At 54.8% G+C, this 23,361-nt stretch overlaps 1 protein-coding gene, 6 non-coding genes and 1 pseudogene across 8 annotated transcripts; 6 read left to right on the top strand and 2 right to left on the bottom strand.

The window, feature by feature from the left end:
- On the top strand, positions 1-6,804 carry Znf213 (zinc finger protein 213). Of its 2 annotated transcripts, none has more exons than XM_055604877.1 (6): positions 1-209; positions 2,280-2,796; positions 3,417-3,531; positions 3,733-3,803; positions 3,886-4,051; positions 5,305-6,804. In XM_055604877.1, exons 2-6 carry the CDS (start codon positions 2,395-2,397, stop codon positions 5,967-5,969), a joined length of 1,419 nt encoding a protein of 472 aa, XP_055460852.1. In that variant the 5' UTR covers positions 1-209; positions 2,280-2,394; the 3' UTR covers positions 5,970-6,804. The 2 variants fall into 2 exon arrangements, with proteins under 2 accessions (XP_055460852.1, XP_055460853.1); XM_055604878.1 differs by lacking the exon at positions 1-209 and adding an exon at positions 683-702.
- A 2,218-nt stretch (positions 6,805-9,022) lies between these two features.
- LOC129674421 (putative caspase-16) lies at positions 9,023-11,350 on the top strand (annotated as a pseudogene).
- Positions 11,351-11,390: 40 nt separating this feature from the next.
- Positions 11,391-11,463, top strand: Trnar-ccg (transfer RNA arginine (anticodon CCG)). Its single transcript has one exon. It is a non-coding gene; the product is annotated as a tRNA-Arg (tRNA).
- Positions 11,464-11,832: 369 nt separating this feature from the next.
- Positions 11,833-11,905, top strand: Trnar-ccu (transfer RNA arginine (anticodon CCU)). Its single transcript has one exon. It is a non-coding gene; the product is annotated as a tRNA-Arg (tRNA).
- Positions 11,906-14,050: 2,145 nt separating this feature from the next.
- Trnak-cuu (transfer RNA lysine (anticodon CUU)) lies at positions 14,051-14,123 on the bottom strand. Its single transcript has one exon. It is a non-coding gene; the product is annotated as a tRNA-Lys (tRNA).
- A 332-nt stretch (positions 14,124-14,455) lies between these two features.
- On the top strand, positions 14,456-14,527 carry Trnap-ugg (transfer RNA proline (anticodon UGG)). The gene has a single exon. It is a non-coding gene; the product is annotated as a tRNA-Pro (tRNA).
- Positions 14,528-22,003: 7,476 nt separating this feature from the next.
- On the top strand, positions 22,004-22,076 carry Trnak-cuu (transfer RNA lysine (anticodon CUU)). The gene has a single exon. It is a non-coding gene; the product is annotated as a tRNA-Lys (tRNA).
- Positions 22,077-22,179: 103 nt separating this feature from the next.
- On the bottom strand, positions 22,180-22,251 carry Trnap-cgg (transfer RNA proline (anticodon CGG)). Its single transcript has one exon. It is a non-coding gene; the product is annotated as a tRNA-Pro (tRNA).
- Between the last annotated feature and the right edge of the window lie 1,110 nt (positions 22,252-23,361).

Raw genomic sequence — 23,361 nt, 5'->3', positions numbered from 1 at the left:
TGTGCGTCCTGGGGGCGGGACCGGCGCTCCGCGCAGCTGGGCTCCTGCGGACTCGGCGCCCGCGGCGCGGGCCGGACGGTCCGCTCCTCTAGGCGGGGCCCGCCGGCGGCTTCGGGCTCTCCGGGTCCCCGGGCAGCGGCGCCGAGCCTGCCGCCCTCGCCAGGCTGCGGGGGACCGTCCCCTTTCCCACGTCCTGCCGAGCGACCCTGGTGAGTCCGGGCCCTCCCTGAGGACACCTCCGCGGTCACTGGAGGATGAGGCAGATGGCTCGTGAAGAGAAGCCTCAATAAAGTGCTTGTGGTAGTGGAGAAGCGTTGGCAACCGTCCGAATGCGTCGCTCGGGTTGGTTGAGAAGCTGGAGTACCCCCATGCCGCGGAAGCTTATGGGTTTACTAATGAAGAAACGTTGCTAGGTGAAAAAAAACAAAAAAAAAAAAAAAAACAAAAAACGCAGAATCCAAAGCGTTGGCTTGTAAGATCTCATTTATGTAAAGCACACATCAAGCACTTGTCGATTCTGAAGATAACAATTTTCAGTAAAAACACAGGAAAAATTATGACACCTTCATGCATTAGATTATCAGTGAATCAAAAGAAACACTATATTAACATTTCCCTCCCGTTTTAAAGGTTATGTTCATGCTAATTGGACCGTTGAAACAAAAAAGGAGAAAATTTCAAATCCCAGGAGAATATTGTGAGGTAGTAACAGCATAAAATACAAATACATGCCATACACTCAATATAGTTGTGAATAAATGCATAGAATGGTGTCCATAAGGCCTCTAATGCCTGGAGTAAGAGGTTATCTGGAATTTGCAAGCTTTTTTTTTTTAACAAAGATTTTTATTTTGTGTGTTTTGAGTATTTGCCTTTGTGTGTGTAAGTGTATGCAGTGTTCAGGAAGGCCAGTAGAGGCCATTGGATACCCTGGAACTGGAATTAGAGATGGTTGTGAGCCTCCGTGGGGATGCTGGAAATTGAATCTGGCGCCTCTGCAAGAGAAATGCATACTCTTAACCACGGAGCCATTTCTCCAGCCCCATAAATTTGTAAGTTTTAAATTTGAGAAAAATGACAGTAGAGGGACTTGAGACAACATTTTTAATTATACACAATAATTATATATATTTTTGGAGACAGTTCTGCTCCATAGCCCAGACTGATCAACTCTGGGCAGGCCCGCCTTGGTCCCTGCAGATCTGGAGTTACAGACGTGCACTGCCAAGCCTATACCACTCTACCCTGTGAAAATCTCCAGCATACATACTGGAAAACAGGCCTGAAGAGTAGCTGACTAGCCAGGCGTGGTGGCTGGCGCACGCCTGTGATCCCAGCACTCAGAAGGCAGAGGCAGGCAGGTCTCTGTGAGTTCGAGGCCAGCCTGGCCTACAAAGCAAGTCCAAAAGCAAGGCTACACAGAGAAACCCTGTCTAGAAAACAAGAACAAACAAACAAAAAGAATAGCTGATCATTGGTGGCACATGCCCCCCAGCATTTAGGAGGCAGAGGCAAGAGGATCTCTGAGTTCAGGCCAGCCTGGTCTACAGAATGAGTTCCAGCACAGCCAGGGCTTCACAAAGCAATCCTGTCTTGGAAAAACAGAGTAAGACAATGGTTTAAAATGTTTTCTCTAGATGCGGTTGTTTTCTTGAATGTGTCTCAGTGTTTCAGCTACACAGAATTCTGTGCATCATCCGCAGAACTGTAGCCTGAGGGAGTCAGTGATTCACACACACACACACACACACACACACACACCAGGGTTATCCTAGACTGGCTTCAGACTTTCCATGTAGCTGAAGATGACCTTGAATTTCTAATTCTTCTTCCGTCAACCTCTGAGTGCTGGGATTACAAATATGTGCCACCCCACCCAGTTTAAGCTAGTGCTAGAGGTCATTTATGCTAGGCCAGCAACTGAGCTACACTCACGGCTGCCCAGGGGGCCTGTACAGACTGTTTCTGCTGTTCAGCTTAGAAAGTGCTGTGCATGAGGATAAAAATGTGCTCATTTCAGTAGATGCAGTGGTGCTTCCAAATGAGGCAGAGGTTTTGCTGTCAAATGGACCATGAAAAACCCAGATTCAGGAAGTCAGATGTGGCGATAAAGGATGGTGGGTGTGTATGACCAGTTACACAGTTACACAGAGCACACCATTGCGGTAAAGCCTGAGGAGGCTTCAGAGGCATAGAGTAGGTGCCAGAGTTCCTAGCCTTTCCTCCAGACCAGTGTATTCCACTCTTCCCCAAATACTGTTCTTTTGGTCTTTCCATAGGTGTTTGTGTCCAGATGCCAGCCCAGCTGTCACAGAGGATGCCTCTGGGAGCCTGAGGGGTCAGCTCTGGAGCCCCGAGCTAAGGCTGACCAGCCCTGAGCCTTGGGCCAGGGGAATGGCCTCTCCCCAGGAGCTCCATGGCCATGCTCCTGGGGAGGAGGATGAAGGACTTCTGATTGTGAAGGTGGAGGACTGCTCATGGGAACAGGAGCCTGCCCAGCAGGTGGACAGCAGGGACTCAGAAGCCTGCCGCCAGCGCTTCCGTCAGTTCTGCTACAGCGATGTGGGCGGACCACAGGAAGCCTTCAGCCAGCTCTGGGAGCTGTGCCGCCGCTGGCTGCGGCCCGAGCTGCACAGCAAGGAGCAGATCCTGGAACTGCTGGTGCTGGAGCAGTTCCTGGCCGTGCTGCCAGGGGAGATCCAAGCCCGGGTGCAGACCCAGCACCTCGGGAGCGGCGAGGAAGCTGTCGCTTTGGTGGAGGACATACAGAACCAGTCACTGAAAGCCTGGCCACAGGTGAGGGAGCCGTCCCTTCTCCGGCTAAGAGCCGGAAGAGTAGAGGCCATCTTCATGAAGATGAGCCTCTGGAGGCTCGGCCAGCAGGGGAAACACACACCATCCCAGTGTAGCATGAGTCTTAAGTAAATGTAGTCAGTTTTTCATGACTTCATTGGATTTAAAGTAGTTATGGTGCAGAAAGGTTGTATTGTTTTTTTGTCTGTTTTGGTTTGGTTTGGTTTGGTTTGGTTTGGTTTGGTTTTGGTTTCTTAAGACAGGGTTTCTGAATGTAGCCCTGGCTGTCCTGGAACTGGCTCTGTAGACCAGACTGGCCTTGAACTCACAGAGATCCACCTGCCTCTGCCTCCCTGGCGAGCCCAGAAACGGTTTACCTCCACACAACTATTATTGCTGTAGTCATCATACAGGGCACAGTAATGAGCGGCAGAGGGGCATGAGAAAGTAGAGCCACCTAAGGGAACCCTGTTCCCGGGAGAACACTTCCTGGTGTCTCATTCTTTTCTGGGCCTCCATTTAATCCCTTTTCCCTACCTCAGCCTTCTAAAGGATTAAGCTGTGCCGCCCCCCTCCTCCAGCCTGGCCTTTGTGCTGATAGGCATGTTATGGTTCCTGCCCAGGATGAGCCCTCGGAGGTGGGGCCGAAGGCAGCGGTCCAGGGACTCCAAGCCACAGGGCCTCCGCAGAAGGCAGGAGTGCAGCGGCTCCCTTCACCCTGGGAGCAGCGCGGCCGCGGTGAGTAAGACTCCAGTCAGCAGTGCGGCTTCACAGGGGCTGCAGTTCTCCAGGACTGCCTGAGGGTGAAGGCCCCGGGAGGCCCGTGCTCATGAGCAGGTGTGCATGCATTTGGCATGGGTACATGTTGCAAGTGCAGAGGGGGCCGTGCATCCCAGTCCTTGACCCTGGCCTCTGTGAAGCTCTGTTCTTCTCCTTCAGCCCGGCTTCCCACTCTTAAAGAGGGGCGCACAGGAGAGATGCTGGATGTCTGCTCCGCCCCTGCAGTTGATGTGAGTTGGCGGTCCCTTTGTCCTCGAGGAGGGCTTGGTGCAATTGAATGTATACTTTGACCCTTCCTGTCCCCACTCACAGCTGCCTGGGAGACCCGAGCTGGCTCATCTCTCCTCATTCCAAAAACCCTCAGCACTGGGAGACATCCCTTTCTATTTCTCCCGAGAAGAATGGGGCTCCCTGGACCCTGCTCAGCGGGACCTCTTCTGGGACATAAAGAGAGAGAACTCCCGGAATGCTGCCCTCGGTAAGCAGATCTGTTGGCCCCTGTTCTGCTGTAATTCTGATTTTTCTTTCAGGCTTTCCCTGAGTCTCCTCAGCAGCACCCTGTGATGTTCAGGTTTCCGGGTCGCTGTGAGTCATGTGACCAGCTGACCAGTACGCTTGCTCTGTGTGCCAGCTCTGTAGCTCTATGCCAAGGGCTTGAAAGGGCATTTTCTCAGTCAATTCTCAATCCGATGCTTAGGAGCATCTGCCCCAGACAAAATTCTCAGATTCACTGGGGTTGATGGACCACATCAGCCGCAGAAATGGTCAAAAACAAGAGCCGTAGTTGCACCCTCCTATTTGAAGCCACACCAGGTCAGGCCCTTTCTTGGCATAGATGAGGCCCTGCTTTCATCTTTCTTAGCTGGCAGCACTCGGTGGGTGGGCTTAGAGTTCCTCCCTGCCCACACCACTGTGTTTGGTCTGCAGAGCTGGAGTTTAAGGAATGAGGGACCACAGTAGCTGCACACAGTGGTGCCTTCAGGTCACAAGGTTAGGCCCCCTGTGCTCAGTGGCCTAGGAGGGGCCGTTGACTTTGGTGGTGGAGAGGGGGCATTGGCACAGGCTGGGGAACAGGTCTTCATGATAGCAAGTGCCTCTGCAGAAAGATGAGCTCGGTTGGTCTCCCTGAGGCCAGCTCAAACTATTGCTCATTTGCTGGCCTTTTATCATCTTCCCACTTTCTTTTAGAATAAATTTGCATTTTAATATTTTTCTTTTGTGTGCAATGCAGACAGGGGCATGTGTAGAAGACCAGCTCTCTGGAGTTGTTTTTTTTAAAATAATTTTTAAAAAAGAAATATTTATTAATTATGTATACAATGTTCTGTCTGCATATAACCTGCATATTAGAAGAGGGCACCAGATCCCATTATAGATGGTTGTGAGCCACCGTGTGGTTGCTGGGAATTGAACTCAGGACCTCTGGAAGAGCAGCCAGTGCCCTTAACCATCTCTCCAGGCCTGGAGTTGGTTTTTCCTTCCACCGTGCATGTTGAGGCGGAGGGGGCAGACTCAGTTTTGGTTATTAGGGTTGGGGGCAAGTGGCTTTACCCACTGACATTGCTCGCCTGTCATCCAGTCACTTTGTAGATGAGAAGACTTAGACTTGATCTGTCCGAGCCACAGCAGCCTGAACCTCAAAGCCAAGGAGGTTTCCATGAGTGCCTTTCTCCAAATCTCCTCCCGGGCCAGAATCAAGGGGACTAAAGGAGGCTTCTCCCCTTCTTGCAGGTTTGGGACCCAAAAGCCAGGTGGAGAGCGCTCCTGCAGCGGGGCCGGTGACAGCGCTGTTGGGACATACCAGCTGTGAGAGGACCCTGTCCTGGAAACCTGAGGAGGCCGAGACGGAGGTCTGGGACAGTGAGAACCCGCGGAGGGCGGCGCTGGGCCGGCTGGTGGTGGCTCGGCGGGGACGGCCGCCCACTCGCAGGCGCCCGTGTCGGGACCTGGCGACGGAGAAGCCGCACAGCTGTGGGCAGTGCGGAAAGCGCTTCCGCTGGGGCTCGGACTTAGCCCGGCACCAGCGCACGCACACCGGCGAGAAGCCACACAAGTGCCCCGAATGTGACAAGAGCTTCCGCAGCTCTTCCGACCTGGCGCGCCACCAGGGCGTGCACACGGGCGAGAAGCCCTTCTCCTGTTCCGAGTGCGGCAAGAGCTTCAGCCGCAGCGCCTACCTGGCCGACCACCAGCGCATCCACACGGGCGAGAAGCCCTTTGGCTGCGGCGAGTGCGGCAAGAGCTTCTCGCTGCGTGCCTACCTGCTGGACCACCAGCGCGTGCACACGGGCGAGCGGCCCTTCGGCTGCGGAGAGTGTGACAAGAGCTTCAAGCAGCGTGCACACCTCATCGCGCACCAGAGCCTGCACGCCAAGATGGCTCAACCCGTGGGGTGAGCCCCCAGGGAAGCGGGTGCTTCCTGTAGCTCTCATGGAACCCCTTCCTTCCCTCCGGGAAGTCTCGGCTCCCCGGGGGCCACTGCCAGCCTGTGGAAGGGACCCAAGGCCCCTCGACTCTGCACTGCCTGCGCCCAGCGTCCTGCCTGCCGCCTTGTCTCTCCCCTTCCTGCTCTGGACTTCTCTTCCATTTGATTTCTGGAGCGTCACAGTTTGCAGTTGAGGATCAGGTGGTGTGATGCCTCTGCAGGACCTAGAGTTCCTCCCCAGGACCCTCCAGCCGTGCTCTGCCAGCTGCTCTGTTTCCTACTGCCTCATGTGGGTCCATCAGTCCGGCCAAGCCCTCTGCCCTGTCTGCCTGTGCCTTCTAGTGAGAACTGGCCTCCATCCTCAGGCCTGCTGGGTTTCGGCCTTGGGAAGGACCATGGCCCGCACCAGTGGGGATCTAGGTCCTGGTTCCATCACAGCAGCGTCCTGGCCATCACTGCCCCACCCCTCCAACCCATGACCACTCTGACATGCCCTGACCCCAGGGAGCTAGCTGCCTAGTTGTCCGGCTCTGACCCCCAGACACACACTTGCAGGCCTGGAGGGTGGTGGAGGTGGTGGCTGTGGCTGAGGGCTGCCTGGGCAGCACGCGCTCCTTCGGGGTAGGGCTCTGTACTTAATACTAGCACTCCAGCGGCACTTTGTAGCTGCCCCCGAGCGTTTATCCCCATGTTCTCAATCTGTGCTGTGTGCAGAGCCACATGAACAGGGATGACCGTGGACCCTCCAGAAGGGCTCAGCTCAGTGGCTTCAGAAGAGTTTGAATAAACATGGAGTGTTTCCTTTAGGCTGTCATTCTCTAGTGGCTTTTCTAAGGGATGGAAGGTATCTCTTCCCCTTTTGGCTAGGTCACACTGATGGTTCATGACGTATGCAGTCACCAGGGGAGGTGCATTCTGGACCTGCAGTCCATAGGTCTCACTCTCCTGGGTCAGTCATGCAGCTGTGGTTTGGAAGATGGGGAGCAAGACATGACTTGGAGTCTTTGTCAGGTCCTCCTCCTCTCTCAGTGGTGAAATGAGCAAGAGGCTAAAGTAAGACTGCCTGATGGAATGAGGGGACAGGCCTGCCTGGTGGGGTGCAGATCTCAGCATTGCCCTGTGTGTGCATGAAGCTGTCGGAAAGGCTGGTCAGCCAAAATGAGTCCACCTGTGGTTCCCAGCCAGCCCCCAACATCCCACCTCCCCTGTCCTGGCACAGGCTGGCGCCTGCGCCACAGTGGCCGTGCTTCTCTGACTCTTGCTGATCCTCTTGGTTCATTTGGGCAACCTTGGGGCTCACCTGAGGATGGAGAGAGACAAGATGTCCCTGTCCCTTATTAACTGATCCATTTGGGCCAGCCTTGTCCCCAGGTGTCTTCCTCGGCCAGGCCCCAGGTTAGCACACCTCTCTTGTGGTCTCAACTATCCCCATTTTCCACAGGAAGCACCCAAGGTCATACAGTTGATCAAGCAGGTCCCAGTCAGCTAGCTATTCCTGCCTTGTGAGCTCTGCACTGTTGTGTCCCAGGCTTTGTGCACAGGCACGTGAAAGAGGAAAGGGTGAAAAGGATGCTGGGGACAGCACGAGAGCTTTTTTAGTGCTGGCAGCTGCCTCCTGAGGAAGACGCTCAGGTGTAACAAAATCTGATGGGAGCATGGGCCAAGGGCTAAGAATGGAATTGAGCTCAGGCCGTGGCTCAGGTGGGGATGTACGACTGCCGGCTGTGAAGTAGTTGCCAGAGCCAGGGAAGGGGGCTGGGCCGGGGAAGCAGAGCCTAGTGTTCTAAGGGCAGAGTCGAGATGGGGTCATAAGCAGTTGATAGGAGAGGGCAAGGCTCAGGCCTCAAGGTCCTGGGAACCAGAGCCAGGCAAGAAGCTCTGGGCTTGGAGGAAGCCCCACCTGGTTCTCATGGCCTTCCTGGTGTCTGGGACCCTGCGGGCATCTGCACAGCCGGTGGATGCTTGGGACAGCCTGGGGAGAAAGGTAGCGAGGGCTCTACTTGGCCCAGCCGGATCCCAACACCCAGCTGGGCCCCAGCTCAGCCCAGCTCTGATTTTCCTTCCCCAGGGGAAATACAGTGTGCAGGGATCAAGGGTGGCCTTGGTACTCAGCAGCCCTGGGTGTCTGCCACTGCCGCTGCTGCCCTGGATGGTGTGTCCCAGGCCCTGGGCTTTGAAACCTGTGAGAAGAGGGAGGTCCCGGTACAGGTGAGCTTTTGTAACCAGCCCTCAGCCACAGCAGTCACTTTCAGCCGGGGGCCGCACCAGACTTTGCCTTTCTCCTAGAGCTTCCTTGAGGTGTCCTTGGGTCCTGCCTTCCTAGCTCTTTTGCAGAGTGGCGGAAGAGGCTGCTGGGAACACCCACTGCCCAGTCTTTAGGACCTCCCTTCAGGGAAGCCTGTGTTTGAGAGCTGTGGAGCCCTGGAGGCCAGAGGTGAGGGGCAGGGAGGGAGTCCAGTCCTGTGTCTGCAGGTTGGGTGAAGGCGGAGGGAGATACTAACCTCCTGTACAGTCTGGCCCCGGACCAAGAACACAGTATGACCTGTCTGGAACCAGGGCTGCCCTCCTTCTGGCCATGACTCAAGACCGGCCAGGGGCACAGCATGACGTGGCAGCACTCAGGGACCTTTGCCAGGCCTTAGGCTTCAAGGTCACCCTGAGGACAGACCCTTCAGCTCAGGTTGGAGGAAGCCCCTAACTGGAGGTGTTTAGAAGGAAGGGTACCTGCCCCCAGGAGCCTGGAAGCTTCCTGGGTTTCTCTCACATCCCAGGCAGGAAGTACATCTATACGTCTAGCCTCTGACTTCCTGCTGTCACTGGGAAATGAGACAGTCATTTCCCTGCCTTGGGAAGGGTGCTCTCCAAGGCAGAGGCTGGAGAAGTTCCCCCAGCCCCATGGATGGAAGCCAGGGGCTGGTTCAGACCTTGACCTTACCACTCCAGGCCTTCTGAGAGGAGCTGGTTCAGTTCCGGGAAAAGGTAGACACTCACAAGGATCCTGTGAGCTGTGCCCCGGTGGCCCTGATGGCCCGTGGGGGGCCACAGGGGCAGCTGCTGGGCGCTGCTGGTCAAGAAGTGCAGCCAGAGGTGTTGGCCCGGGAGCTGAGCCGCAGCCGCGCACTGCCCCAAGATCTTCCTGCTGTAGGCCTGGGGGGTAAGAGGCCCTGCCTCCAGCCCCGCCACCCACCCTGGCATTTCTCTGCCAGCCCTTGGCCTCCTACCTTTCCCACCCACCTCCTCCAAGAAGCCTGCACACTGGCCTTTTCCCGCCCTTCTCCAGCCTCCCCTTGAGTCAACCCCACAAACTTGAGCCCGTATGAATACTGGCAGCCCTGCAAGCCTGCCCCACTGCTGTCCTGAGGCTCCCATGAGTAAAAGGATCTGCCTCCTCCTCCAGAGAACAGGGATCCTGGTGTGGGGCCAAGAGCTCTCCCATGGTACTGGCGCTGGCTGAGAGCACCCCCGGTGCTCCCTAACCCACGCAGATGTCCTCCAGGTCCATGCTGATTTTTCAGGTGGGTCCGCCTGCCCGCTAGAGCCTGGCATGCCAGTAGTGGGGATCATTCTCGGCATACTTTCAGGACTGTGAGCTTGGGTTCTGCTGTCACCTCTGCTCCCTCTTCACCAAGACCCACGGAGGAAATGTCTCCTTAAGCTGTGAGGGACTCGGAGGCTTCTCTGCTCCCACCTGAGCCTGGCAATTTGGAGTTAGCAAGGGGAACTAACTAATTCAGAGGCTCCAGCCTGAATGCTGTACGGCTTGCAGTTTTCCTGCCTTGAGTTCTTTCCACTGCCCACTGCTGCCTCTGAACCAGAGATGACAAGACCCTCGGGCAGGTGGAGTCGGGATGCTGGTAACGGGAACCGACTCTTTTTGCAGCTCTAGCTCCACTCCAGGGAGTTCTGGCCAAGCAGACATCCTTACAGTCTATGCAGCTGCAGAGGGTAAGGGGCTTGTGGTTGTTGTCTGCCTAGTTTCCTGCCCTAAGACCTGAGTGGCGCACCAGCCCAGCTGCAGTTAGGACACCTTCCTCCTATAGTTTAGTCTTTACAGTCAGAGTAACAAGCTCCTGTCAAGTGCTCCCTGTGCCAAGCACTTGCGTAAGCTCTTCCAGGACAGGCCTTGGGCCCCTGTCCACTGCTTGGTACCTAGCAAGTCCGCAGAAAATGTCTGTTCTACCTTGATTCTTCTCACACATCGCTCTACAAATACCAGCAACTTCTTCCTGATGCAAGGAGCCCCTGACCCTGCTCTGGTCAGAAGCCAGACACCCAGAATGCTCTCTGCTTTTCCTCCTCTCTCCTTCCACCCACAATCCTCCGCCCCGAGGGTTGGGATGCAGAGCACAGCAGCTCAAGATTGACCCTCTGGCCCCATCCCCTGACCTAGGCTGTGTGGCCTATCGGGATGAATAGGGCTCGGACTTTGTCCAGACGCTGGTGGAGGTCATCAGAGCCAACGCTGGAGGAGATCTCCTCGAGCTGCTGACTGAGGTGTGGGGAGTGGGGACAGGGAACCCAGAAAGAAGGGCTGAATTGGTGGTAGGGTGCCTGCTCCCTCCCAGTTAATCCAGGGAAAGGAGAAGGCTCTCCCTCCTTCCCTCCGCCATCCCTCACAGTAAACACCTTTATTACGGGTGGGGGTGGGGGGATGGGGAAGCCCTTGCCCTCACAGTATGAGGTGATCAAACACACAGCACACTGGTCAGAGGAACTCAGCAGCGGTCATTCCTCGCATACACTAAAGCTCAGAAGAGAGGAACCAGACGCCCCCAGGGGTGGGGGAGAGGTGGGGGACGATGTAGGGCGGAGCAGAGAGGCCCAGCAGGGTGAGAAGCAAGGAACACAGGTTAGATCTTTGGGTCACAGGAGCCAGGCCGTCACGGCGGGGCAGGATCCCCGAGTTCGAGGCCAGCCTGGGGGACACATCGTGAGGAGCCGTTTCAGAAAGCAACCAGCTCCCCCCCAGGAAACCACCAGCAAAGACGGGTGTGGCAGCCCGAGGCCGGCCGGGCCTAGCCGAGTGTCGCCGCTCAGGTCACCAGGCGGGTGCGCGAGCTGGACGCGCTGGGGCCGGGCAGTGGGGAGCCGCGCAAGGCTTGCCTGGGAATCCGCAGCTCGCTCGGGCGCTCCCGCCTCCCCCACAGCCTCCCCCGGCACCCCGCGGGAGCCCAGCGCGCCCTAAGCACGCGTTCGCGATCGCTGCGCCCGGGAAGGGCCCCTCCTGAAGTCCGGGGGACGCCGAGGGGAGGCCGGCCGCCCGGTCCGCACGGCCGCCGCTCCCGGCAGCTCACTCGGGTTAGCTCGGCGGGCCGACCCTCTGCAGTTGAGGCATGCGCAGTAGGCGCCTGAGCTGGCCTTATGGAGAGCGCTGAGCAGGGAGCTGGCGTGGGGCCGCGTGGCCTAATGGATAAGGCGTCTGATTCCGGATCAGAAGATTGGGGGTTCGAGTCCCTTCGTGGTCGCTGCACCTGTTTGTTTTTTCCTAATCGCGTCTCCGTTTTCCCGCTTCCCTTTGCCCACTGTTTACCCTCTGCCAGGGCTCCCGGACTTCCGGGATCGAGTCGCCCTTTCCGCGGAAAAGCCAGCTCTGCCCGGGGGAGCCTCTTCCACCCCGCAGCCCAGGCAGCGCCGCGGAGGGCGAGGGCGGCTCTCGGCACGGGCGTGGCGCGGAGTCGTTGCTCCTTTGGGTCGCAGCCGCGTGTGAGGCTTGCGGTGAGCTGCACCTAGCGCGCCCCGGGCGGCGGGGTCGGCGCTGGCCGCGGCCGGGCCGCGCACGAGCAGCGCGCGCCGGCGCAGGGAACCCCCGGAAGAGGCACCCCGGTGGGACGTCCGCCCCGGTGGCCTAATGGATAAGGCATTGGCCTCCTAAGCCAGGGATTGTGGGTTCGAGTCCCACCCGGGGTAATAGGCCAGTGTTTTAGGCCCCTTAAATACCTGGAAAGTGGAAACTATGGAGAGGCAGCTGTTGGGAATGAGGGGTTTTATATAAATAGACAAGCGTGTCTTGACCTCAAGTAAGTTTGAAAGTGCCATTTCAAGGCAATGTTTTGTTTCCAAATAAACCGGTTTTCAGTTTACAAAACGTCATATGGTTTCTTTTCAACTATTGTTTTATTTTACTTTTATTCACTTATTTATTTTGGTTATTAAGACAGGGTTTCTCTGCATAGCCCTGGCTGTCCTGGAACTCAGTCTGCAGACTAGGCTGGCCTCGAACTCAGAGATCCGCCTGCCTCTGCCTGGGCTTAAAGTGGAGAGCTGGGACCAAAGTCATGTGCCCCTGCTGCCCCGCAGTTTGACCTGTTACGAACCGCCAATTATTAGTTGACACTAAAAACGGTATCTGTTCAGCTCGAGGTGCTCAATTTTATTGCGGTTCCTTTTAAAAAAAATATTTAAGAGAGTCTTGTTATGTAGATCAGACTGGCCTCCAAGTCACCTGCCCTTTGCCTCTTCTTCCTGAACACACAGGGACTACAGATGTCCACCTCGTGTATGTACACACATACATACATACATACATACATACACACATACATACACACACACACACACATATATTCACATATAACTCAATTATTTATAGATTAACTTCTAAGACAACACATTAGTTTTTAAATTATAGGCTGGGGCTTGGGGCCGTGGAGAAACGGCTCAGATGCTCTTCCAGAGGTCCTGAGTTCAATTCCCAGCACCCACATGGTGGCTGCAACCATCTGTAGTGAGATCTGGTGCCCCCTTCTGGGGTGCAGGTGCAGGCAGAACTTTGTATACATAATAAATAAATCTTTTAGAAATATATAGATTGGGGCTGGGTGTATAGCTCAGTGGCAGACACAAAACCACAGAATCCACTTTCTTAGCTTTAGTGTATGTTTGGAATAGATAATAATACTGTGCTTTTATAATGCTTGGCTTCATCTTTGGATAAAATTTTTCCAAAATACGAGCCTTGGTGCAGTGTAAATTTGGAAGCTTCTGATGCGTCGTTCCAGGGAGGAAGGCCTCCCGGGGCTGGTGGTTCACCTTACCCTGTGATTCTACAACAGGTAGGGTGCGATTATATTTTCTTCTTTTATCTGTTTTAGCAAGGACAGGCCTGTGGCCGCAAAATGATTGTACGGGGGTCTTTGCGGTCTCGACCCTGTCTTTCTAGAGGTTTGACCTGCAACAAGAAACACCGTTGTTGTTTCAGAACAATTCGTGTATTTTTTTTTTTAAATTATAGTAACACTTTTTAAAATTATTTATTTATGCATGCATGCATGCTCTGTCTTCAGAGACACCAGAGGAGAAAATCAGATCCCATTACACATGGTTGTGAGCCACCATGTGGTTGCTGGGAATTGAACTCAGGACCCCTGGAAGAGCAGCCAGTGCTCTTAACCTCTGAGCCCTCTCTCCAGCCCCAATTCATACTTTTTGTTACTTTAAAAGGCTGCAGAGCAAGGGCGGTGTCTCGCAGCTGTCACCCCAGCGTCAGGGAGGCAGAGGCAGGTTGGTCTTCCGAGGCCAGCCTGGACCACGCCTGGAGTCGCAGGACGATGAGGCCTACACAGAGACCCTGCTTTTCAAAAAGGGCGCGCGGGGATCGGGGGTGGGGAGCGTCATGTTTATTTCCTTTTCTGACCGTCCACATCTCCACAGCGATCTCTGCTCCCCAAGGCGGAAAGCTGGCACTTACTGTAGTTCAGGCCCTGCTGGCAAAACACAGTCTTGCAAGGACCCAGAGCTGGGGCGCCTCCCCGACGCCACGGGTCAGACCAGCCTGTTACAGCCTGGTGAGGCCGGGGGGCAGGAAGGCCTGCCCGGGCCCATCCTTAGCGCCTCCAGGCGCGGGAGGAGGCAGAGCAGTCTGCTGGGCTTGGGGAGCCTCAAGGAAGCCCCGAGAAGTGAGGTCCCTCTTGAACCGTGGACGGGGAACGGCCTTTGTACCACATCAGGAGTTTCTGTGTAAATTCGATACCTTCATAAGGTGTCAGGTTAAAGCTATAAAATATTCTCTGTAAACCCCGCTGAATACAGCGCATCTCGGCGAACAAAACTACCCGCCCAACGTGGGGCTCGAACCCACGACCCTGAGATTAAGAGTCTCATGCTCTACCGACTGAGCTAGCCGGGCGATGATGGCTGCGGCCCTCCCCGCGGTCCCCTTGGAGTTTCCGGCCCCAGGCGTGGGCTCCGCCTAACCCGACCGAGCCGCGGCGTGCGGCTGCGCGGCTCACGCATGCGCGCTGCCCCCTCCCGGAGGCCCCGGGCCGCCGCCTGCGGGTCTGACCTACCTGTCGGCGCCGGGGCGTCTCCCTCGCCAGTGCCGAACCTCCCGCGGCCTCCGGGACCCAGGAGAAAGGAACTGGAGCAATCTTTGCGGCAGGCCCACAGGAGAGACTCCACCCGGACCGGGTCGCCCGATGGAGACGTCCAGAGACCAGCAGCGGGCCGGCTCTCCGTGGCGGCTCGTTGGTCTAGGGGTATGATTCTCGCTTTGGGTGCGAGAGGTCCCGGGTTCAAATCCCGGACGAGCCCGTTTGGTGTTTTTTGCTGTTTTTTGTTTTGTGCAGCAATGTCTGGTCTGAGGTAGCTGACTTCTGAATCCCAATGTTGTGCAGCTGGAGAACAAATGGATCCGAGCAGAGGACGTGGACAAGTCCCCGCCAGCCATCCCAGTTTCAGCAGCCGCATGGACGGCGCGTGCCAGGTCTCACAGGAACCAGAGAGGGCCCTGGCTCCGAGCTTATAGTGTTCCGTTGTGTGACGTAAGATCTCGAAGTTCAGATTCTGGCCAAGTGGTTGTCCAGAAACACTTCCAGGGGATGGGATGCTGACCCCTGTGCCTTCCACAACCACGGAGAGAGAGCTGCAGCAGGACTGTGAATCCTCAGCGTTGGGGCCGCCATGATGGTGCCGGGCACCTGGGCTCTGAGTCTTTCTTTCTTTCTTTCTTTCTTCCTTTCTTTCTTCCTTCCTTCCTTCCTTCCTTCCTTCCTTCCTTCCTTCCTTCCTTCCTTCCTTCCTTCCTTCCCTCCTTCCTTCCTTCCTTCCTTTTTCTTTCTTTCTTTCTCTCTCTCTCTTTCTCTTTCTTTCCTTTCTTTTTTCTTCCTTCCTTCTTTCCTTTCTTCCTTCCTTCCTTCCTTCTTTCCTTCCTCTCACTGGAGTTTTACTACATTTTATTATTTGAGTATTCAGGTATGGCAAACCGTTAGAGATGACTGCCAGTGAAGACATGGTTTGTTGCTCATAGGGGAGGGAGCATGTCCTCCTAAGTGACCATAACTGCGTTTGCCTTCTTAGCAAGACCCTACCTGCATTGTGATTTTCACGGAAGGAAGAGACAAGGAGAGTTAACAGGTGTGTGCTCAGCTAGTCTTAATGATTTCAGGAGACTCTGGGTGGTTGGGGCAGCGAACACTGACCTAGCGTGAGATCTGGAGGAAGAGGTGGCTGTAGGTGTGGGCTCTGCAGGTGTGTTTATGTGTGAAGCCCTCATTCCAGAGACTCTAGAAACTGGCCAGCCTGGGAGGGACAGTGCTAGCCAGGCCCGGATATCACAGCGTCAGAATGAAGAAAATAGTCCCATTTGAATCTTAGAGTCACACAAGTCCCTCTTCAAGGAAAGCTGCGCTCAGGCTGGGAGCTCCGAGCAGTGGGCCTTGCCTCTAAACTACCCATGTTTCTCTTCTTAGCCCAGAGTCCTGCGCTCTGGGGCTCCTTTCCTGGTACCCAGTTTTCCATCCCTTAAACACAGTTTCCACATTTCAACTCGACAGTTGCCAGCTGGTAGTGGCACATGCCTTTGATCTCAGCACTCAGGGAGGCAGAGGCAGGCAGATCTCTGTGTGTTTGAGGCTAGTTCGAACTACAGTATGAGTCCAGGACAGCCAAGGCTACACAGAGAAACCCTGTCTCAAAACAAACAAACAAACAAACAAACAAACCGACAAACGAACAAACAAAATGAACTTGATGATTATCAACCCTAGAGTCATTCCTTCTTCCCCCTTTCACTTTAGGGGACAGAATCAAATCTTGCCCTGACAAATGATGGAAGAGGGGGAAATTCATGAAAACAAAAGACAATTGCAGATGGACTGGTTAACACCTAGAGTTTACATGTTAAGTGCCTTGTTGGCTTAGGGGTATGGTTGCTGGTTAGGGTGTGAGAGGTCCTGGCTTCAAACCTCTCTTTAAGAGAGACCAGAGGGCTATATCTGGTTTGGAATGGTGACTGAGGCTTGGGCATTGTAGCCCCTGCCCCAACCAGAGTTGTCTTTGTGACTGTAGGTGGGCTCTTCTAGCAGCCACTCACTGTGTCACCAAAACCAAAGGCACAGGATCATGGTGGACGCGGTGGGTCGGTGGGTCGGTGGGCTCAGGGTAAGGGGAGCTTTGGTGAGCTGGCTGCAGGCTGCAGCGCTCACAGTAGAGGCTGGCCACCCCTCTGCCCTCGGGGTCTGGTTCCCATCTGGGCAGATGGACAGCAAGCACCAGCAATCATTCAGCGCAGCATCAGGCCCCAGACAGGCCGCAGCAGTGGCAGTGGGATTCTCTGGTGTCGTGGCCTCTTTCTAGGGTGCGTAGCTCCTGTGTGAAGGGAGTAGGCTTTGCTGGGAGCAGCTTTTGGACAGGTCTGGACATCAGGATTCCTCCGCTCTCAGCTGAAGTGATCCACAGAAGATAGTGATTGACAACCACAATGATGAAGCCAACTAAAAGTTTTAAGCTGAGCTCACACCTTTAATCCTGGCACTCAGAAGGCAGAGGCAGGCAGATCTCTGTGAGTTCATAGGCCAGCCCTTGTTAGGGATTTTACTCAGGGAAATTGTCCCAACAAAGGAGAGTTTCAGGACAGCCAGAGTTATAGAGAGAAACCCTGTCTCCAAAAACCTAAAAAAATAAAAATGAATAGAAGTTTTAAGTCCTTTCTATTGAGTGGTTCTCAACCTTCCTAATGCTGTGGCCCTTCAATACAGTTCATGTTGTGGTGACCCCCAAAATAAAATCATTTTGTTGCTGCTTTGTAACTGTAATTTTGCTCGTTATGAATCATAAATTGAATATTTGATATGCTCAAGCTTAGGGATAGTGTTTTTAGAGTCAAACCCCACAAAAACCATAATTTATATCAAAATTAGATGAGGGTCAGAGTAACCTTGAAACCTTCATTCTTAGCAGAGCATAGTAGTTATTTTAGACATAACTTGACAATTATTTTTTACTTGTATATTTTCTGGTTATTTTAGTATAATTATTTTGGCTAATACATCCAGATCATGGTCAATGCCGTGGAAATCTCAAATGTGCTACCCAAGGCAGGTGTGATCATGGAGGGAGGAGGGTAGAAGGCAGGGAACTATTCAGGCGAGCACGTAACAGAGTCAGAACAAGATGGTGTTGCCTTGGCCATTTCATCCACAGTGACCAGAGTGAGGAATTCCCGTGTCTTAGCTCGCTGGCTTTGAGGTGACACAGTAGAGACTACAGGGCCATGCCATCGAGGGCGCGGGACACCGCACTCATCCAGGGACCAGACTCAACATCGACCTGGAGCCTTTCCCTGTGGGCAAGTCTTAGGATGGGCTGAGCCTACCAGGTAATGGGGGAGGGGCCCCCCACATGATTAAACAGACCCTTAAACTTAAACGCACCAGATTATACCTCTTGACTTGGGGGTGCCTTGTGCAGCACTTGCTGGCCTGGGAAAAGCCTCTTCTCTGCCCACAGTCTGCGTGGCTACCACACTGAAGCAGCGTAGGAGCCTAGGGAAGTGTGGGGAGGTGCTGTACCCAGAGTCGAGGTCCGCCCAGGAACTACCCAATCTGGGGCTCCAACTCAGACACAGACTTAGGGGCATTCCTGAGAACGGGCGAGGCCTCCTCTGGGTTTTTATATATTGTATGAAATATCAATGTTCAGGTCACGTCTAGCCTCGAAGGACTCCCTTTCCTAAAGCGACATCTTCGACCTGAGTTAATCCGTTTTGAACACAAATGTTAAGAAGAGTAACTCTATCATCTTGTTTATACAAGTGAACAGTGGCCAAGTGACCAAGGCTTCAGAGCAGTTTCTGCTGCCTGCTCCGCTCAGTCTCAAGCTACCTTTCCAAATGGCCAGGCGCCTGAACCTGCACCTGATGTCGTTCCCCGGACAACCCGGGACTGCAGTTCACAGTGGCTGTGCAGCTCTGGGTCCAGGGCTCCATCCGGCCTCCCCCAGCCAACCAGTGTGCTCAAGCTGCACGCGGGAGGAGCTGTGGGTAGGAGAGACCCTGGCAGGGCAGGAGAGTACTGGCTCTCTGGTTCTTGGGTCCCCAGGTAGCGTGTTGTAGCTGTTGCTCTGTCTGGTGGCCAATTTGAAGTTCATGTGTGGTTGTGAGGCTTGGGGGTCAGACGACCTGCATTGCCAGGGAGATGCGGAGGCCTTCCCGGACCCTCCTTCAGGACCCTGCTTCACGAGCACAGGTGTGGGCAGGAGCCCCAGCTTTTCCAGCCCAGGAAACCTGGGTGCCTTCTCTGCCTCTGGAGCAGATGCCCCGCTCTCTCTCCCCCAGCGAATTCCAGTCCACGCCGGGGAATGTTAAGAAAGTTGAAGGCTTAAAAAAAAAAAAAAAGCCTGATAACCCAGTTAAGTTCACTGCCCTTGGCAGTTCGAATCGCACGGCTGGGGTCCTTTTGCTCTTTTTAGAATTGTGGGTAGGTGAGGACAGCAATTCAGGTTTCTGCTTTTGGTAGCTTTTGCATCCTTCCATCAGCAGCTGAGATCTGTAACAGCATTAGGGAGCAGCCACCAACGTTCCAGCCTCCGGTGCTGGGACCCCTCCCTGGGACCCCTCCCTCACTGAATTCCGCTCTGTGCCATCCATCCTGCCATTCCTCCCTTGCTCCACACTGCTGTCAGCTTCCTTTTGGGAAGGCTGTTACTGTAACCCCCTTACTGCTGTGTTTGCCAGTCTTTCTTTGTCCTACCAGCTCAACCTGCTCTACCAAAAACTGCCAAAACCTTGCCTTGCATGAAAGTCAGGAGTAAGATCTCCACATACATAGCCAAAGGAAGGGGTCTGATATGCAAATAGAGGTTTGTTTCCACCAATCAATTGGTGCTTTCCCTCTATAGCACCAATCAGCATCTCTCATCCAGGCTCAGGGTGCAGCTCCTCTGGCCCTGGTGGACATGCTTGCAGGGTCATGAAGGGTTCACCTAGGCTAGAGCTAGCAGAAAGTCTGATGCAAGCTGTTTGGAACAACTCTGGCTGAGGTAGCTACTTTCCCCAAAGTGTACATGGAGGGCTCCTGATGGTTGTGTTGACTGACGTGACAAGCCATTTGACCAAGGCAGCCAGGGCAGTAAGAGAGCTGCTAATTCAGGGCTCACTCTGCCTCATCTCCAGTGTCTTTGCTTACAGTAAGAACCTGAAGAGCCATCGTCTACATTAATAATGATTTGAGCTGGGGCATGATGACAACACCTTTAATTCCAGCACTCAGAGGCAGGCATGTTTCTGAGGTCAGCCTGGTCTACAGAACCAGTTCCAGAATAGCCAGGGCTACACAGAGAAATCCTGTCTGGAGAAACCAAACCAACCAACCAACCAACCAACCAACCAACCAACCAACCAACAGAACAACAACAAAAATCCCAAACATTAATAGTGACTTTACCAGTGCTCTAAGATTAGGTTAAGGGAACACTCACTCAAACTCCAAAACCTCTCACTGTATGGGACACATATACTGGCTGACCCAGAGAAAACAGGCGTGGAGCTAGAGAAAGGCCAGAGAAGTGTCTAAATCCTGAGACCCACAGGAGGCAGGCCAGTCCCTCCCTGCTTCCGTGCCTGCACGCCCTGGGGTGCATAGCCTGGAGACCCCAACCCGGCAATTCTCAGGGTAGTCCCGGGTAGTCAGGTAGCCTGGCACCTGGAGGCAAACAGAGCAACACCAGCATTCCAGTCCCAACCGCCCTGGCGTTGCTTCCCACCCCCCAAGGTTTATATAGTCCTTGTCCACCTCGAATAAACGGGCATAAGCCATTTCACTAAAGATCGTCTGAGACCTGCCGTTTCACTGGGAGAGCTCTGAGCTAAGAAGGCCGAGACACTGAAATCCTTGGAGAAAGTCTTCTCCCTGAGGTACTCCCAGCTGGGCCGGAATCCTGCAGACCCCACCCATCCTCCACTCCTGGCCTCGTGTCCGGCAGCACCAGACACCCCGAGGAACCAGGGACGCAGCAGAACTCAGGACAGCATTGCTGTGCGCTGGTTAGCTTCCTACAGCTGCTCTTACGAGCCGCGAGACGCCGGGTGGCTTGAAAGGGTAGAGAGGCATTCTTGCCCCTCTGCAGCCAGCAGCCTTTCCTTGAGGTATCTGCAAGGCTCACGTCCTCTCAAGACTCCAAGGAGGACCCTTGCCTGAATCTCCCAGACTCCGGAAGCTGCCTACAGTCTGTGCTCCTCATACGGCTCCGTCGTGCTAGCGACTCTTCCCACTGTGTTCTTGTCTATTTCAGATTAACTTGCTCACTTCACTGTGACCCCATCTCAGCTTTACCAATTATGCTTGCAAACACCTGGTCTCTGAGGTGCAACAGACACCTGGACTTTTGTTGTTTGTTTTGAGACAGAGTTTCACTCAGTAGCCCTGGCTGGCCTTTAACTCACAGAGAGCCACCTTCCTCTGCCTCTTGAGTGTTGGGGCTAAATGTGAGCACCCCATACCTGACCCATACATGCATTTTGCGCAAAAATTATGGAACCTCATCCAGATGTTTTGTTGTTGCTGTTTGATTTTTGGTTTTTTTTTTGAGACAGTCTCCTGTATTCTTTCCAGGCCTTGAACTTACTGGGAGGTAACTGAAGAAGAGTTTGCACTTTTTTTTTTTTTTTTGAGACAGGTCTCACTGTGCCTTAGGCTGGCCTGGGACTCACTGTGTAGCCCACACTGTCCTTGAATTTGTCCTTATCTTTCTGGTTCCCAAGTTCTGCGGTTGCTAATGTGAAACACCATGTCCAGCAGAACTGGGGATTTTCAAACATCATGAAGATCCATCCTTACGCAGTTAGCGAACCACAGGACCGTCTTCTGACATGGGAGCTAGACCCTTCCTGCCTGAACGGAGGAACAGAATAGATGCAGTCAGATGACTCATGCTGTCATGTTCTGGGGACACTGCTCTCAAAACAGCTGCATCCTGAGGCTGGGACTGACCTGTCCCGTGGCTTATCAGTGACATCCTGGGTGAAGCCTGAGTTCCTGCTCCTGCCTGATCGCTTTGTTGGATGGTAAAACAGAAAAACGAGCTATAATCTTGCCTGGGACAGTGGGCCGCTGTTAGGTAGTGTTAAAGCCCTGTTACAAAAACCACAATTAGTGAATGACGGGGTTTTTTTTTTTTAATTTATTTAATTTTTTTGTATGTGCATTAGGGTAAAGGTATCAGACCTGTTGCAGCCGTGAGCTGGCATGTGGGTGCTGGGAACTGAACCCAGGTCCTTTAGGAAGAGCAGACAGCCCTCTAAAACACAGCCATCTCTCCAGCCCCGAATGACGGTTTTTTTATGTTTTTATTTTTCTAAGAATAAGCAAAGACCCTGGCGGTCGGGGCAGTTTGAATTCCTCCCTTGCTGTCCGGGCGGCCTTGGGCCGTCGGGCCGCGTCGGTCAGATGGGCCGCCGAACTGGCGCACAGCAGCCCGGCTCCTCTGTAGCTCAGGCGGTGGTTTCAGCTCGCGAGGGCACGGCGTCAGCCAGGGCCGTCCTCACCTCACAGGCCGCGTGAGCGCTTGGTGACTCCAGCGCCCTCACCCGGGACGGAAAGCGAGCAAGAAGCCGGTGTGACCCGTGCGGACCCAGGCCTTCGGGTGCACGCGAGGTGCGCGGCGACGGGGGTCCGCGCGGCCCCCAGGCCGCGTCATCAGGCGGGCCCCGTCGGCGGGAACGGGCGGGCGGATCGGCGAGGGCCCAGTCAGAGATGGCCGCTCTATAACCTTCGGTAGAGCCCTCGCTAGGCAGCCCGGCTAGCTCAGTCGGTAGAGCATGAGACTCTTAATCTCAGGGTCGTGGGTTCGAGCCCCACGTTGGGCGCGGTCGTTTTTGTCACTGTCTATAAAATCCTCCGGCTTGTTAAGTTCCATACAACGGCAGTAAAAAAAAAGGAGGAAAACATTGGGAAACTGGACCCCCTCCAGGGCTCGTCCGGGATTTGAACCCGGGACCTCTCGCACCCGAAGCGAGAATCATACCCCTAGACCAACGAGCCACACAGACCAGGTTTTCCGATACTCTCTTATAGGCCTGTGTTCGTTTCCAGACGAGCCGAGCTCTGCCGGCGGCCCGGGCTGTGGGGTGGGGATAAAAGTTTTAGCAAACTTCGGCGGAGCCCGCTCGGAAGAAGCCTCGGAGAACAGCTGCGCTTTGGGGGAAGGCCTTGCCCGGCGGCCGCGACTCCTGTTCTGTGGTTGGAGAGCCGCGAGGAGGCAAGGAATTGCCGTGAAATGAGCCTCGCCCCAAACTCTGCCCAAACACAGGGCCAAACAGTCTCCCCGGACGCCTAAGGCGGGGGGCGCTTCCGCAGCTCCGCCGGTGGCGGGTACGAGTCCAGCCTCGTCCTCCTGGAGTCTGGTTCCGTCCGTCAAGGCCGTCAGTGTGTGCATCTGGGAGTTCAGCCCCAGGTCGTCTCCGCATGGGCAGGGTGCTGGGAGGCCTGGTCCCCCAGGAGCTGCTGAACTTCCGAGCCAAGAAAACAGAAGCCCAACCGGCTCCTGACGGTGGCCAAGGCAGCTCAGCGGCTGGACCTGGGCCTGGCCCTCAGCAGACGGCGGTGGTCCGCTCCTGCGGCCTGAGAAGCGGTCTGCCAGCTGAGAGAGACCTGTTGCCCTGTCCCCGTAAGAGGAAGCCAACGCTGAGAACCCGAGTTTCCCCAGCATCTGACCCGCTCGCCTTCTGAGCAAGCACCATAGATTGGGCCAATGAGCTCACACACACCCTTGTTTCCCGGCTGTTCTGAGCTGCAGCCAGGTGGGGGGTGGGGTGGGGGTGGCAGAAGGCTCCTTCCAAAGACACCCAGCGCAGCAGAGGGAGCAGGACCCCAGGGGCCCAGGCGCCGACATCCGAATTGCCAGGCCTTTCCGCTACGCTGAGCCGCCTTGTGCGTATTTCACAAGACTCTGCCTGTGTGGTCAGCTTGATGCTCCCAGAACCTTAGTTCAGAGCTCGGAGACCAGCAGCGGTGGGGGAGGAGCGTCGGGAAGAGCTTGAGCGGGAGAGGACCCTCGCCAATGGCAGACAGTTGGCTGTGGTGCCCCGGAAGTGAACGCAGTGTTGCCTGGAGGCAGCAGGCTCACACCGCAACCCCGACTGACCTCCAGCC

Source organism: Psammomys obesus, unplaced genomic scaffold, assembly GCF_907164565.1.
Source record: "Psammomys obesus unplaced genomic scaffold, mPsaObe1.curated_primary_1811, whole genome shotgun sequence".
Classification (NCBI taxonomy): Eukaryota; Metazoa; Chordata; class Mammalia; order Rodentia; family Muridae; genus Psammomys; species Psammomys obesus.
This window is presented reverse-complemented; position numbering and strand designations above follow the sequence as displayed.

Bases quoted from the DNA above. Each gene is read 5' to 3' on its own strand.
- Znf213 (XM_055604877.1), top strand. From the start codon at position 2,395: ATGGCCTCTCCCCAGGAGCTCCATGGCCATGCTCCTGGGGAGGAGGAT. The intron at 3,532-3,732 runs GTGAGTAAGACT...CTTCTCCTTCAG, and splicing joins CTGGGAGCAGCGCGGCCGCG to CCCGGCTTCCCACTCTTAAA. The intron at 3,804-3,885 runs GTGAGTTGGCGG...CCCCACTCACAG, and splicing joins GCTCCGCCCCTGCAGTTGAT to CTGCCTGGGAGACCCGAGCT.